Source organism: Saccopteryx leptura, chromosome 5 (genome assembly GCF_036850995.1).
Source record: "Saccopteryx leptura isolate mSacLep1 chromosome 5, mSacLep1_pri_phased_curated, whole genome shotgun sequence".
Lineage (NCBI taxonomy): Eukaryota > Metazoa > Chordata > Mammalia > Chiroptera > Emballonuridae > Saccopteryx > Saccopteryx leptura.
In genome coordinates, this window is record NC_089507.1 from 180,958,929 (window position 1) to 180,974,260 (window position 15,332).

General features: G+C 46.4%; 1 protein-coding gene and 1 pseudogene across 4 annotated transcripts in view; both read right to left on the reverse strand.

Annotated features, from left to right (window-relative positions):
* Window positions 1–2,617: 2,617 nt before the first annotated feature.
* KAT14 (lysine acetyltransferase 14) overlaps window positions 2,618–15,332 on the reverse strand; it is a 40,586-nt gene continuing 27,871 nt past the window's right edge. For 2 of the 4 annotated variants that reach the window (XM_066387067.1, XM_066387066.1), the window contains exons 7-10: window positions 6,896–7,032; window positions 5,840–6,015; window positions 4,368–4,558; window positions 2,618–3,306 (exon numbers count right to left, since the gene is read on the reverse strand). In XM_066387067.1, coding sequence (XP_066243164.1) covers window positions 3,133–3,306; window positions 4,368–4,558; window positions 5,840–6,015; window positions 6,896–7,032 — 678 coding nt within the window. In that variant the 3' untranslated portion in view covers window positions 2,618–3,132. Of the gene's footprint in view, window positions 3,307–4,367; window positions 4,559–4,637; window positions 4,653–5,553; window positions 5,600–5,839; window positions 6,016–6,895; window positions 7,033–15,332 lie in introns of those variants that run through there. The other 2 variants (XR_010751723.1, XM_066387068.1) reach the window with 2 other exon arrangements.
* Window positions 12,848–12,948, reverse strand: LOC136407282 (U6 spliceosomal RNA; annotated as a pseudogene).

The window sequence follows — 15,332 nt, forward strand, 5'->3', positions numbered from 1 at the left end:
GTCTTCCAGAAGTTGACGGTGTGCACATACCTGAAACGAGGCCTACCTGGCCCCAGGCAGCACTGGACTACATGGCATTGACTGGGGAGGGCCATCTACTGCCAGACTGCCCTCTCCGTGGCTTCACAGGCCAGGGACAAACAAGTTAGGCTGCAAAGAACTGGTGTGCTTTTTGGCAAAACCCATCAAATTGTTATTTTTCATTGTTTCTGATTTAAAGAAAACATTTTGCAAGAAAAAAATAGATATTAAGGCAATATTTGAGTTTTTTTATGAAATGCACATGGCCTATCAGAGCTGAAAGTTAAAACTATTGTGCAAAGAAATGCAGCTGCTCTCGAGTGTGGGCTTGTGCCCTGAGGTTCTGATGAGGGCTGCACACAGGCTCTTAACACGGTCTGCACTGAGCCCCGTGGGGACTCAGGGCGGAGTTTCTGAGCATGGGGAGCAGACGCCTTTCTGGATTCGTATGTGGCTGAGGAAGGAAGACAAAAGCCAAGGCCAGGCGCTGAAATGGAGAGTCTGAATTAGTAGTTCCTCTGGAAATTTTTCCATCTTGCGTAAAATGTAAATAGAAATTATTTGCAGCCTGCCCCCGTTCATCGGGCAGTGTGTTTCAAAGGGCTACTTGCCTCTCAGATCCTTGGTGAAACTTTATGTGCAATTGTTATGTATTTATTCCACCATGGGAACAGAACACCTGTTTACTGATATCTATTTTATTGATGCAGCTGTGATACCAAGTCTCCTTTGCTTTTTAATAATGTTATAAATTTTAAATGATGACTTATTTTGATTGTGGAATAAATACATAAATAACAACCTAAGAAAATAAAATAAGGTGAAGACAAGTCTGCCTTGACCCCTGGGAGCACTGCCGAGGAGAACAGTTCTGTGAGCACAGCCTGCACCCAGGGCGGGTCTGTGCACAGGCAGACTGCCCATTCTCCTAGTGTCAATGCTGCCCAAAGTTCTAGGGTGAAACCATCCATTATTTAAAAATTAAAACATACTTGTAATTTTGAGTAGAATGTAACATACTTGTGATTTTGAAAACCTAAACCTTAAAGGACAGGAATGAGTCAGGTTACAGCTAATCCCATCCTCTGTTGGGGCCTTGCAGGGCGAGGCTGGAAGTGCTGGCTTCGCTCTCTGGAGGGGAGGAAGGAAATGAGGAGCCCAGAGGATTCACTCTCTGCAGGGGAGGAAGGAGATGAGGAGCCCAGAGGATTCACTCTCTGCAGGGGAGGGAGGGGATGAGGAGCCCAGAGGATTCACTCTCTGCAGGGGAGGGAGGGATGAGGAGCCCAGGGGATCCGCCCTCTGCAGGGAAGGAAGGAGATGAGGAGCCCAGAGGATTCACTCTCTGCAGGGGAGGGAGGGGATGAGGCGCCCAGAGGATTCGCTCTCTGCAGGGGAGGGAGGGGATGAGGAGCCCAGGGGATTTGCTCTCTGGAGGGGAGGGAGGGGATGAGGAGCCCAGGGGATTCGCTCTCTGCAGGGGAGGGAGGGGATGAGGCGCCCAGGGGATTCGCTCTCTGCAGGGGAGGGAGGGGATGAGGAGCCCAGGGGATTCGCTCTCTGCAGGGGAGGGAGGGGATGAGGAGCCCAGGGGATTCGCCCTCTGCAGGGGAGGGAGGGATGAGGAGCCCAGGGGATCCGCCCTCTGCAGGGGAGGGAGGGGATGAGGAGCCCAGGAGATCGGCCCTCTGCAGGGGAGGGAGAGGATGAGGAGCCCAGGGGATCCGCCCTCTGCAGGGGAGGGAGGGGATGAGGAGCCCAGGGGATCCGCCCTCTGCAGGGGAGGGAGGGGATGAGGTGCCCAGGGGATCTGCCCTCTGCAGGGGAGGGAGGGGATGAGGAGCCCAGGGGATCCGCCCTCTGCAGGGGAGGGGGGGATGAGGCGCCCAGGGGATCTGCCCTCTGCAGGGGAGGGAGAGGATGAGGCGCCCAGGGGATCCACCCTCTGCAGGGGAGGGAGGGATGAGGAGCCCAGGGGATTTGCCCTCTGGAGGCAGGCCATCACAGCTTTGGGGAACCTGGCAAGTGGGTGACTCTGTCCAACCCAGGGCCAAATGCCACAGAAGTGCTGTGGCAGCCTCCGCTCCTAGGAACCCCGAAACTTCGTTAAGAGAGACAAGTGACACAATAACTTCAAATTGTCTTCACGCGGGGGCATGCCATGTTCCCCCTGAGCCTTTAAAGAAGTTCTTAATGTGTGGTCCACAGCTCCCAGGTGCAAAATTTTAAATGTGCTGGACAGTTCTGTAGAGTGCTCAGCTTTCTTTGGATTCTCAGAAGGAGTCATGTCCCAAAGTTAAGAACCAATGTTCTCGACTGAAGATCTGGGTGTTACAGGGAAAGGTTTTTATTTGAGAAGAGCCAGCAGTGATGGAAATGCTCCTGCTAGATCCCAACAAGCTGACTGCGAGTCTACCTCCAACACCCCCCACCCCCCAAACAGCCCAGTCCGACAGACGACCAGGCCCATCCATGCCGACTCTCCTCCCACGCTGCGCACCTCCACCAGTGGTGCCATCTGTACAGGCTGCTCAGCCCACCAGGCCCCGGCCGAGCCCCTGCTGGGAGATGCTAACAGAACAGGTGCAGCGACATGTAGACACAAACAATTAGTTTATTCTGTGACCAACGTCAGAGAGACAGACACTAGAACCTCAGTGACAACACAGCAAGGCTGGGAGAAGGACTGGCACCCCGTTATGCAACCTCATCGTCGCTCATCATCCCAGGCCAGGACAGCACCTCTCAGACACTGTGCTCACCCTCTAAATCAGGACAGATTTTTTTCTCACCAGGGGGATCAGTTTAGATACTCTCATTCATACAGACCGTCCAGTGGAAGGACAGCAGCATCCCCAGGGTCAGGTAACTGTGGAGTCCCACGATGTGGGCCGAAGGCCACTCCACAAATGAGTGCACAGCGATGCTGCTGACAGGCCACTCACTCCTCATTCCGCCGCCCACCTCTCCTCTCCTCTCAGTTGAGAGTTTGAATGAATGTCTAATCACAGAGATTAGAACTCACAGTGAAATGAATAAGGTCTATGTGATTGATGACCCATCTCTAAGAGCAGTGTGTCTCTCTCTGTGAAGAGCTGTAGTCAAGTCACATCAGCGTCGGAGCCTCAGAAAGAACGCATGTTTGCACTCTGTGCTCTCTAATGGGTAGTACTTATCATAAAAATCTAACACGTATTCCTCAGTCTTGAATCCAAACTTCTGGTACAGCAGCATAGCGGGGTTGCTTGCCGAGACGTGAAGGGTTACATCCTTGCCCATGCAGGTCTGCCAAAAGAGTGGAAAACACAGGATGGAAAGGAGGAAGCCCGAGGGAAATGAGTAGGTGAAGAAACTCTTTTTAAGAGTAGGTAGGTAGTTTTAGAAACCGGAGAAGTCAGGGACTGAAGCTGACACTCCACAACACCTAGCAACAGCTGGCCACCCAATGGCATTCTGCCACTGATGAAAACATTCACTGAAGTGTCCATCAACACTAAGGACACTGACACGTGCTGAGTGCTCTTTTTCTCCCTAAAACAAAGGGCCAAGGGAGCTCTTCTATTATCAACTGTATTATTTATAATTCAATTACATTTAAATATATCAAACATACCTATACAAAACCCTGGCAACCTTGAAGAAATAGTAAACAAACTATCCTAAAGTAAGTTCTGCTTTTAAAAACTAGATGTTAAATTATGTGACCAGGTATGAAATATTAGGACTTTCATTTAATTATAAAATCTGAAGAATCTAAATAGAGCTTCAAAACCTGGATCCAGGCCCTGGTCAGTTGGCTCAGTGGTAGAGCATCAGCCCAGCATGTGGATATCCCAGGTTCAATTCCCAGTCAGGGCACACAGGAGAAACAACCATCTGCTTCTCTACCCCTACTCCCTTCTCATAGCCATGGCATGACTGGCTCAAGAAATTTGGCCCTGGGCACTGAGGATGGCTCCATGGCCTCACCTTAGGTGCTAAAAATAGCTCAGTTTCCTAGCAACAGAGCAACACCCTAGATGGGCAGAGCATCACCCCATAGGGGGCTTGCTGGGTAGATCTTGGTCAGGGCACATGCAGGAGCCTGTCTCTCTGCCTCCTCTGCTCTTACTTAAAAACAAACAAACAAACAAACAAACAAAAACCCTAGATCTAAATAGTCTTATTTTAGAGGGGTGATTTTTTGTCTGTTTTAATAACCTCATGAATGACGGTTACTGGCTTTCTGTCCCTTGGTCTCACATTACACTGGGCCATTTTGGAAGGGTCTCACTCAGACTCACCCCTCCTCCACGTCTTCCCAAAGAGCCCAGAAACAAGTGGGCAAATGAGCAAAGACAACATACCTGAATCAGATGATAAATCATGAAAGTTGCAATCCCTGATCTTCTCCACTCAGGATGGACAAACAGAAATGAAATGTAAGCTTCATTGTACTTCACGTCGGGAACCATGAAGCCGAAAGCAATGATGACTTTTTTATACAGGACGACAACACTGAAGTCTGGGTACTGCAGGCACTCAGACAGGTCAATGCCTAAAGAAAAGAAACCATCAGAGTCCAACCATGTGCCTTTTGGAATGAATGAGCACCAAGCTGTTCAGTCTGTACTTACAGCTACACCTGCATGCTAAGAAAAAAACAAAACAAAAAAATTAGATAAAGATATTATCGTAGACACCACACATTCAGATCATAAAGTTAACAGTGAATTTTAGAATAAATAAAAATGAACATCATCTTTTCTAAGTACATGTTAGAAGAGGAGAGGCAGGAGAGGGTGGGCAGTCGAGTGAACAGGTTCAGAACCGGACACACCTGCTTTTAAACTCAGCCTCCTAGCTGTGTGTATCAGTGGGAACATCTCTAAATGTCTCGGCCTCAGTTTCTACAATGTTTAAGATGAACCTGTACCTAGACCTCACAGTGTTGGGGTAAGATCCCCTGTCCAGATCATTGTATTCTTCACCTCAGACATACTTAGTTTATAAGCCCTTTTGTACAAACGCTACACTTGCAACAAACAGGTTAAATAAAAAGTGAGCCCTGGCATAGTGTATGGAGTTCTAGTGTAAAGGCCGGAAGCAGTGAATGCTCCTGGAATGTTCCTTTCAGCCCCCACCACTCCGAACAGAGCAAGCACAGCTCCGCCACCACATGCACTGTTACATGACTGTCAGGCAACAAAGATGGCAAAGCTCTTGTCCTGATTAAATCTTATCTAACATCTGGGAGACATATTATTTCCTTTATATTTCAAAGCACAGTAGTAAAGCAGATCAACACAAAAAAATGTGTTTACATTTAACAATGAAAATGTGCTCCTTTAATTGATGGCTTTGGTCTCTAGAGACCAAATCTATTGAATTAAAGTCTGTAATTAGGATATTTGGCTTTTTAAAAACACCCTTTGGCTGTACTAATACTCTCTATGGAACAGCTAAATAAACAAAGCATACAGAATTATTAAGCAAAATCAAAAATGTCTAAATGCCCCAGCTAGCAGTCTGTGTGTGGCCGAGAGACATTACCTGGTATCTAAACCCATGGAGAAGCAAACAGCATGAACCTTTTATTCTGGAAGCAGAGGCAAACAGGGAAGAGAAACAAAAACACTGTTTATTACTTTATATGCAGGTTTCTTCTTGATCTTAGGAAAGAAAGAGGTATTTATATTTTAATATTTCTGTATTAGTAGAGACAAACTGAATAAAATCATGAATAAAGGTTTTAGGATCACATGACATACACTACTTTATGAAATTACTACGGTTACACAGAAAACTGATCTGCCCAGTGTGAGAAGGGGGAACATACCAGGCCAGAAAAACTCCTGACACATAGAGTTTATCGTTGGGATGTGATTTGGCTGGACATAGCAGTAATCAAGAGGCGCATCGGGCTCTGGCGTCCAGTGAGGGTCACCTCTGTGCAGGTGGGAACGAATCTGTGACAGGAGTTGCAGTTTGGGTGGCTTTGTTTCATAATCACGCCTCCAGTACCACAGAAAATAAACAAATTCAAGTCAAAAAATACCCACTATTATTCCTAGCCATTTGATTCACACAAATTCCTTGATCTGCTTGAAACTGTGAGCTAGTTCGCATTACTTTATATGGCAGCTAGCTTGACAACAGCTACAGTCCTTTTTGGTAAGAATTTAAAACTCTTTCAGCATTTGTCAGACAAGCCCCTCTGCACCCACCAGGAGCTCTCCCAGTGCTGGTGAGGAACAGAAACTGCCTCCTAATGTTCTAACCAAGAGCAAGGGCAGGGCAGGTCCTACTATGCCAGGGCCGCTGGGGACCACCAGTGACCCCGGGACACAGCGGCTCACACACTTCCTTTCCACGTGCCTGCCTGGGAGGATCGCTGCACGCGGAGGACCTGTGACTGTGGAGCAGCAGGCAAGTATGGTCACCAGGACTATGGGCGCTGTCAGTCACAGCCAAGACCGCACTGGCGCCTCTCCTGTCAGCTCGGCTTCGCTGCATGGCCTGGACTCCTCACTAGAAACTGTCCCAACATCCAGTCCAGATACAGGTCTGACTGGGACATCTACCCATTTTTTTTATTACACAGACTACAAAATACATACAAGTCTAAAAGTTAAAACAATGAGTATGATCATCATAATTAAATCTAACAGTTAACTTATCCTTGCTTTTTATGTTTCTATCAAAGGACCATTCTTTCTGTAAAAAAAGTAGAGTTGAAACAAGTCCAGGTTGAGGCCAGACCCAGAGCACAGACTCAGCCCTTAACGACTCCTGCTCACAGGTTTTGGGATGTATTCACTCCAACAGAGGGACAGGGGCAGAAACACAAACACACTGCTCCTGACATACAGCAGCGCAGCGCTTCTCCGCATACCTGATGTACGGTTTCAAGATCCGGGACGTGTAAGGGCTGACAATGCTCTGGTCCACAGCCAAATCTTCTGATCCCACCAAACGATATAGAAACTTGGTAGTTTGGTGCCGAAATCCTTTCTTGGATGGTAGGGCAGTCTATGAAAAAGAAACAGTGGTCACATAAGAACAAAATATTGGTTTAATTTCCACAGAAAATTAGTACTTATGATATTTTTATGTATCAGAAAGTAGGTCTTTTCATATCATATATTTAAAAAGCTCATTTCAACAAAAAAAAATGCATACACATCTTTGTGCAAAATTACATATGAAACACTCGATTGTAAGAGTTTAAAATAAAAATAATTTTAAAAATTTTTAAGTTATTTAAAAATGTTTAGCCTGACCAGGTGGTGGCGCAGTGGATAGAGCGTCAGACTAGGATGCAGAAGATCCAGGTTTGAAACCCGAGGTCACCAGCTTGAGCCTGGGCTCATCCACCTTGAGCAGGGGCTCACCAGCTTGAGGTGGGGTCGCTGGCTTGAGTATGGAATCATAGACATGACCCCATGGTTGCTGGCTTGGGCCCAAAGGTTATAGTTTGAAGCCCAAGGTCGCTGGATTGAGCTCAAGGTCTCTGGCTTGAGCAAGGGGTCACTCGCTCTGCTGTAGACCCTCCCCCCCTCTCCCCACCGTCAAGGCACACATTAGAAAGCAAACAATGAACAACTAAGGTGCTGCAATGAAGAATTGATGCTTTTCATCTCTCTCCCTTCCTGCCTGTCTGTCCCTATCTGTCCCTCTCTCTGTCTCTGTCACTTAAAAAAAAATGTTTAAAGTCACTGAAGTGAGTGAAATGCAGGACTGAGCACAGGATTTACAGCTTCCATAGGGTTCACTTTATCTATACATACCTTCAGTCCATTCATCAAATATTTACCAGCACTAGTGTCGTAGAGGTACAAGTATACATGGGTCAGGTTTGATGAGCAGTTTTTGTCCTAACAGCCATGGAGGCCAATTATTCAGTACCTATATATGGGTTTATTAAAATATATCTCTATTCCCATGAGTAAATTTGACAAAAGTAGGACTGATATAGATTATCAACCCTCCAACAAATCCCACTAGTGGGGAGGCCCTCCCAGAGGTCCACTGAGGATGTGGGCTCTGCCCCCCAGCCAGTGTCCTGCTTGAACAGGTAGGTTTCACCCTGGGAGACCAACTGGGGATGTCTGTTGTTCAGCAAGTGCTGCTACAGGCCCCAGTCATGTAGTAACAGAACACGGGCAATTAGGGTTTTACAGCAAAGAGCTCAAATGAGAGATTAAAAAGCACACTTATAAAGTGGTTTGCCAAGGGTTGGATAAAGTTTAGAAACTTGAGTTGTTTTTGTAGAATCAGTTTGCTCTTAGCCCAGAAAATAACTTTGTTGGAAGAAGAGCAAGAATTCCTTCTTTTATAATTTGCTCTCATTATTTTCCTAACTGGACACCAAAACTTTCAAAAGCCAACTTTGAAATTCTTCCAGGACTTTAAAGTAAGTTTCAAAGTGAAATTGAAAGCTGTGGTATACAGTTCCCAAATATGGCCCGTCACTTCCTCCCATGCCTCTGGGCACGGATGGCTCCTCATATCAAAAGGCAGTCATTTCCCCTCCCCTTGAATGTGGGTAGGTCTATGACTGGCCAATCAGAAAGTGACTAAAGTAGCACTGGAACTACTGGGACTGCTGGGTCCAGGGCTTAAGGGGGATGTCACTTTTTCCCTCAGGGAGTCCAACTTCCTCGGTTTCCAGGTCAGACCACTGAACAACCAGAGGCCACAGAGGCTCTGGCAGAAGAGAAGCCATCCTATTCACTTCAGTCCTGACCCAGTTCCCAGCTAAATGTAGCCAAAGAACCACCCAACTGAGCCCAGTCACCCCAAAGAATCAGAATATCGAGTAGTCAGTGTTTAAGTTTTGAGATGGTTTGTAATGCAGCAACAGGTAACTGAAACACCAGCCACTTAGCCGCTAGCCCACAAAATACTACCCAGGTAAGGTCTCAAGATGAGTTCTGTGGAACTCTATGGATGTTATATAGTATCCCAACCTTACTGCCCTGCTCTCTCCCAAGTCCACACCACCCTCAGCTTCTGCCCAGGCTATGACTGCCTCCTGCTTGTCCCCCGTGGCCTGCGGCTCTCACCCCATATCATCTATTCTCCAGAGCCAGATCCTTCTTTTAAAAACTAACGAGTCCTGGCCAGGGTGCTCAGTGGATAGAGTGGCATCCCAGCACTCTGAAGTCCTGTATGTGCCCAGTCAGGCACACACAAGAAGCAACCAATGAGTGCACAACTAAGTGCAACAACGAGTTGACGCTTCTCTCTCTCCCTTCCCTTTTCTCTCTCTCTTTCTTTCTCCTTCCCCCCTTCTCTCTCAAATCAATGAAAACATTAAGAAAAAAAACTAATTAAATTCTTCTTCCTTGATGGGAACTCCTATCTGGCTTCCCACTGTCACTGTATGTTCACAATACAATTCAAACTCCTTGCCGTGACTGCAGGATCTGGCCCGTCACCTCTGTGGCCTCATCTCCCATTACCCCTTCCTCTGTCATCACCATGTTCCAGCCCTAGACACCAAATTAACTTCTGCCTTCGGTCCTGGGCCTGGGTCTTCTGCCCTGACCTTTCCTCAGCCTGGCTCCTCCTTGCGGATCAGAACTTGGTTCCAATGTTGCCTCTACAGAAAGGCCGTCCTTAGCGACCCTGTCCAAAGTGGCGCTGCTGCCCTCCACCCCACACTCCACTGCAGCGCTCGCCTTGTCGGGAGTGATCCTATTTGTTCAGAGTTAGTACTGTCACCTCCCTGCTCACCAACGGCAGCTCCATAAGGGTGGGAACCTTGTCTGTGTTAATCCACTGCAGTACCGCCCAATAGACTGGTGCATGGCCCACATGAAGTATTCAACTTAACATCAGTTCAATGACAAAATGGTGGAGGGAAACGTCCCAAAGTCAAATACTTCTGGTTCTAAACAAAATGAGGAGTTAGATAGGCTGCAGAGGCCCTTCCCTAAAACCGAGCTGGGAGAAACTGAACAGTGAGAAGGAAGACAGAACGCAAAGGCTGAGAGAAACCCCAAGAGATATCAAAGGTGGCCGAGTACAGGAGAGCTGGCCATGGCAGGCCAGAGCAGAGAGGCACTGCACCATGACGGGCATGGTGGTGTTTCCTGATTAGGCCACTGTCTCCTGTCTGAATAGATCTCTGTCAAGCAATGTGGCCAGCAAGCGTACTCTCAATGCAGTGGATGCCCCTGGGACAGCCCCAGAGCACCCTGTAACCCAGGCAATGACAGAGAGACATGTAAAAGTGCACAGGGGCTGCTGTCCTAGGACTTCCTCTGAGGTGAGGTTGGCTGGTTGTGAACAAGGTGAGGAAGGTAAGTGGTTGAGCCCAGTGCCTCCCATTTTATACAAGTTGCCAAGAAGGTGACAAACTAGAAACCAGTCTCTGCCCTTCCTTCCAGGTGTAAACTGCCAGCAAAGGCAACTAGTCAAGCTAAAGGAAAATGCATTCTCAGGGAAAGAAATCAAGACATACAAATGAGAGTAAAACAAACAAAAAAGGGGCCCTGGCCACTTGGCTCAGTGGTAGAGCGTCGGCCTGGCGTGCGGGAGTCCCAGGTTCGATTCCCGGCCAGGGCACACAGGAGAAGCGCCCATCTGCTTCTCCACCCTTCCCCCTCTCCTTCCTCTCTGTCTCTCTTCCCTTCCCGCAGCCAAGGCTCCATTGGAGCAAAGTTTGCCCGGGCGCTGAGGATGGCTCTGTGGCCTCTGCCTCAGGCGCTAGAGTGGCTCTGGTCGCAACAGAGCGACACCCTAAGATGGGCAGAGCATCGCCCCCTGGTGGGCATGCCGGGTGGATCCCGGTCGGGCGCATGCGGGAGTCTGTCTGCCTTTCCATTTCCAACTTCAGAAAAAATAAAACTAACAAAAAGGAAAGATAAACTGTACTAGAAAAGGCAGAAATGATCAGACCGGCAAGAATGTTGTAAAAGCACAATAAATAGTCGTCAGGGAAATGCAAACTGAAACTACAAGATACCACTTCATATTCACTAAAATGACTATAATCAAAGAGATAGATAATAACAAGCATGGTAAGGATGTGTGGAGAAATCAGAATCTTCACACAGCACTGGTGGGAATGCAAAATAGCATAGCTATTTTAGAAAATAGTTTGTACTTCTTCAAAAATTTACACATGATGTTAGCATTTGACTGGGCAATTCAACTCCTAGGTATACAGCCAAAAGTGAAAACGTTATGTCCACACAAAAACTTGTACCGATGTTCACAGCATTATTCATAGTAGCCAAAAGATGCAAACAACCCAAATGTCCACCATCTGATGGATAAACAAAATGTGGTATATTCATACAATGGTATATTATTTAGCCATAAAAAGTAACAAAGTACTAATATATGCTACAGCATGGATGAATCTTGAGAAGATTATGCTAAGTGAAAGAAAGTAGTCAGAAACACCACATATGGTGAGTCCACTTATGTGAACTGTCCAGAATAGGCAAATCTATAAAACAGAAAATAGATTAATGGGGTAAGTGTAGGGGGCTGGGTTTCTTTTTAGGATGATAACAGTGTTCTAAAATTGAGTATGGTGATAGTTATACAACTGTTACTGTATTATAAACCAATGACTTGTACACTTTAAGTGGGTTAACTGTATGATATGTGAATTGTATCTCAATAAAGCTGTTTTTTTAAAAAGCATAATAAATAGGTACCAAGGTAAAGAAAGAGCCTGTAAACAGGAATAAGTCGTGAAGCATCTCTTATTCATATCAGATATTAAATGCAAGATCACTGAAATAAAGCTCTCAGTGAATGATATTACAGACAGGTTGAGGATCTCTTCAAAAAGGCAATGGGAGAGATAAAGAAGTAATGGAGTATATAACCGTATGAGGAGTTCACACAGATAGGAAAAAAACATAGAGGAGGAATATTTAAAGGAGAATGATGAAGAATTTCCCAGACTAAAGAAGCATAGAAGAGAACTTTTAGTTTCTACTTTGGTATATAAATAGATTACATCTTAACAACAAGTAGAAAATTGAGTAAACTGAAAATCAACAACTTCTTAGACCCACCAGAGAACTGAGGTCCCAAGGCGAACAGCTGCCCCAGAACTGGAGACAGACAGGAGGATACAGAGAATCACAACCTACCAGAGCAGAAACCCAGAACAGAGAGCCCAGGGGAAAAGAGCTGAGTGAAGAAACTTAAATTGCAATTGAGAAACTGCTAGAGGCTCAGTGTGGACAAATCAGAAAGAGAAATCTCCGGGGGGAGGGAGTACATTTTTGTGAGTTTTCCCCAAGGGGAGGGGGAAAGCAGCCATTCTGAAATACATCAGAGCACAATGCACTGTTCTTAACAAGGCCTGCCCTTAAGAGAAACTGGTTTTCTCAGAGCGTAACCTATTGGGTTGTTTTAAAGTAGCTTGTTAGAAACATTTTCCCCCAGTTTTATTGAGAAATAACTGACATACACCACTGTACAAGTGTGAGGCGTACCTGATAGTCTGATACACCTTTACTGTGAAATGACTGCCACAATAGGTTCAGCTAACATCCATCTTCTCACATAGGTATGATAAAAAAAAAAAAGTTTTTCCTTGTGATGATAACTCTTAAGATTTACTCCATTAACTTTCCTGTATATCATATAGCAGCACTAGCTATAGTTACATTGTACATTACATTCCTCGTACTCTTTTATCTAATACCTGGAAATTTGTGCCTTTTGACTACCTTCTTCCAATGCCCCTTCCCCCACCCTCTGCATATGGTAACCACAAGTCTGATCTCTTTGTCTAGGAGTTTTTTTAATTCCACACAGAAATGAGATCATACAGTATCTGTCTGACTTATTTCACTTGGCATAATGCCTTAAAAATATGAAATACTTCACAAATTTGCATGTCACCCTTGTGCAGGGGCCGTGCTAATCTTCTCTTTGTCATTCCAATTTCAGCATGTGCTGCCAAAGCACATTGGGATTTGATAAGAGCCTAACCAACCTGTGGAATGGGAACTACCCAGCTGCAGCTCCCTCCAGCCATCCCATCCCCACTAGCTGAGGAGGAAACACTGAGATGCCCTTGTGAAATTCACAGCCCAGAGACACATGTTCACTAAAAGAAGGATGAAAGTTGTGTGCACAGCATAAGATGCCCAAATCCCACCTCAACTCCCTGCTGCCGTATGGCTGCCCTCCCCAGTCTGGAGGTCCGACCTCTACACCAGGTGGAACCAGCCTTCTGCCGGGGCAGCTCACCTAGCACTGCGGTGTGAGTACAATACAAGCTAAAGGCGAAGGTCCCTTTCCCCACATGGCACAGGCTCTGAGACTGGAACAGTCCTTTATGGGGATTCTGACCAAAGAAGAAACACGGGGCATCCCTACAGAGAATTGCTCCATTGTCTACTTGCTTCCAGTACTGCTGTTAAACTGGCTCCCAGCTTGACCCAATGCTGGCTTGGGATTTCGGCTCTAAATTCCAGGCCTTTTAGACATAGAAGGCCTCAGCGCTTCCCAGGCTGCTTTCCTCAGGAAGCCACCAACGATGTACTGCACTAAAACAGGGAGTCAGCCTACAAAAAGGTAAAGCTGCAGCCCAGGAAACAGGAGATTCAATACAGAGAAGGGACAAATGAGTTTCCAGTGAGGGGTGACCCCAGGACCGCTGAGCACCATTCACAAAAGGCAGCAGTAGAGGGCAAGTGTGATTCCAGAGGCAGACATACTGCGGCTGCCACCACCAGGTCCCTGCTACTACTGGACCACTTTTAACCCTGAGGAATAGTGGTCCAGAATCTGTGTGCTGCTTGGCTTCAGCATGTGCTCTGAGACTTCTACTACCTCCATGCCCGCTCCCTGGGTCAACTGAGGAATCTCTCCCCATGAATAACTGCTCTGACTCACGATGAGCCGGAAGGAAGCATGTCAGCCCAGGCAGGAAATACAGAGGACCCCATTCCCACGGCCCAGACTTCTGTCACAGTCCCCGGTATACATGCAGCTCAGATGCTGGTGAGCCTTATGTTTCCCAGGACTCCCTAATGACCTTGCCCACTGACTTCTCCAGGACAGGCTCATGGAAGATACAGACAGAACAGGCCTGTGTGAGTTTCCTGGAGCTGTTGCATCAACAAGGGTGACTTAGAACAGAAATTTATTCCCTCACTATCTGGAGGCTGAGTCAGAAATCCAGGTGTCAGCAGGACCAGGCTCTCTCTGAACACTCAGTGGGGGAATCTGTCCCCATGCCTTTCTCTTGACTTCTGGTATTGCCAGCAATTGTTGGCATCCTTTGGCTTGTAGACTATCACTCTGCCTCAGTCACCATATGGTGGTATTATCCCTGTTTGTCTCTGTGTCTTCTCTCTTATAAGGACACCAGTCATATTGTATTCAGGGTCCATGCTATTCCAGAATGACCTCATCTTAACTAATTATATGTATAAGGAGCCTCTTTCCAAATAAGGTCATATCCATGTGTACCAGGGGTTAGGACCTCAACATATCCTTCTGTGGGACACAGTTCAATCTACAACAGTGACCCATAGAAACTACTTAGCTTATCTTCTCCTGGAAACCTTCATCTGGGAGGCAGTCTCCTTATTTCCCACTTCACTTTTTAAAAACAAAAGTATAGTGTTGAGGGATATAGACATTTTAAAAGTAGAAGAATGATTAACAACAATAGTCAGAAAATGACTCCATCTCGGGAGAGCAGGAAATATATAGGACTGCTCGAGTATCTGCAATGCTGTTTCTAAACCCAGCACTGAAGCATAGGCACTTATTTTATTAATCTCTAAACTATACCCATGTTCTATGCATTCTTCTATGAGTATGGCATGGTTCATAATTAAAAGATAAAGTACAGATATTAAAAAGACAAACCCATTAGAACAAAGAACAGATGGCAACAACAAAAGCGTATGAGTAAGTGGCAAATGACAGACCAGAGACCACAGCCTAAGGCAGCAGTGAGGCTAGGCCAGAAGCAGCATGGCTCACAGGCCAGAGCCTCAGCAAAGGATAGCAACTGGAGACACCTGCTAAAGTTGGGAGTCTCTTTAAGAGGTTAAAGACCCTACTGCCTATATCCAGAAGTGATCTTGCCCTCCACGGGCACAAGAGTAGACTCTGCAGAGGCTCAGAAGAGAGATTCTGGACACTGGGGCACCTGACACAGCCAACAATGGAAGTACTGTCCTAAAAACAGGGACCTGGTGGAAATTTACCAGCTGAATGGAGGCTCTGAGCCCCCCTAATTTAGTTCCTTGGATGCAGGCAAGCAGAACGCTACTTCCCAGGAAAGGAAAGATGGCGAATAGGAGAAAAAAGAAAATGAAAGGGATCCATCT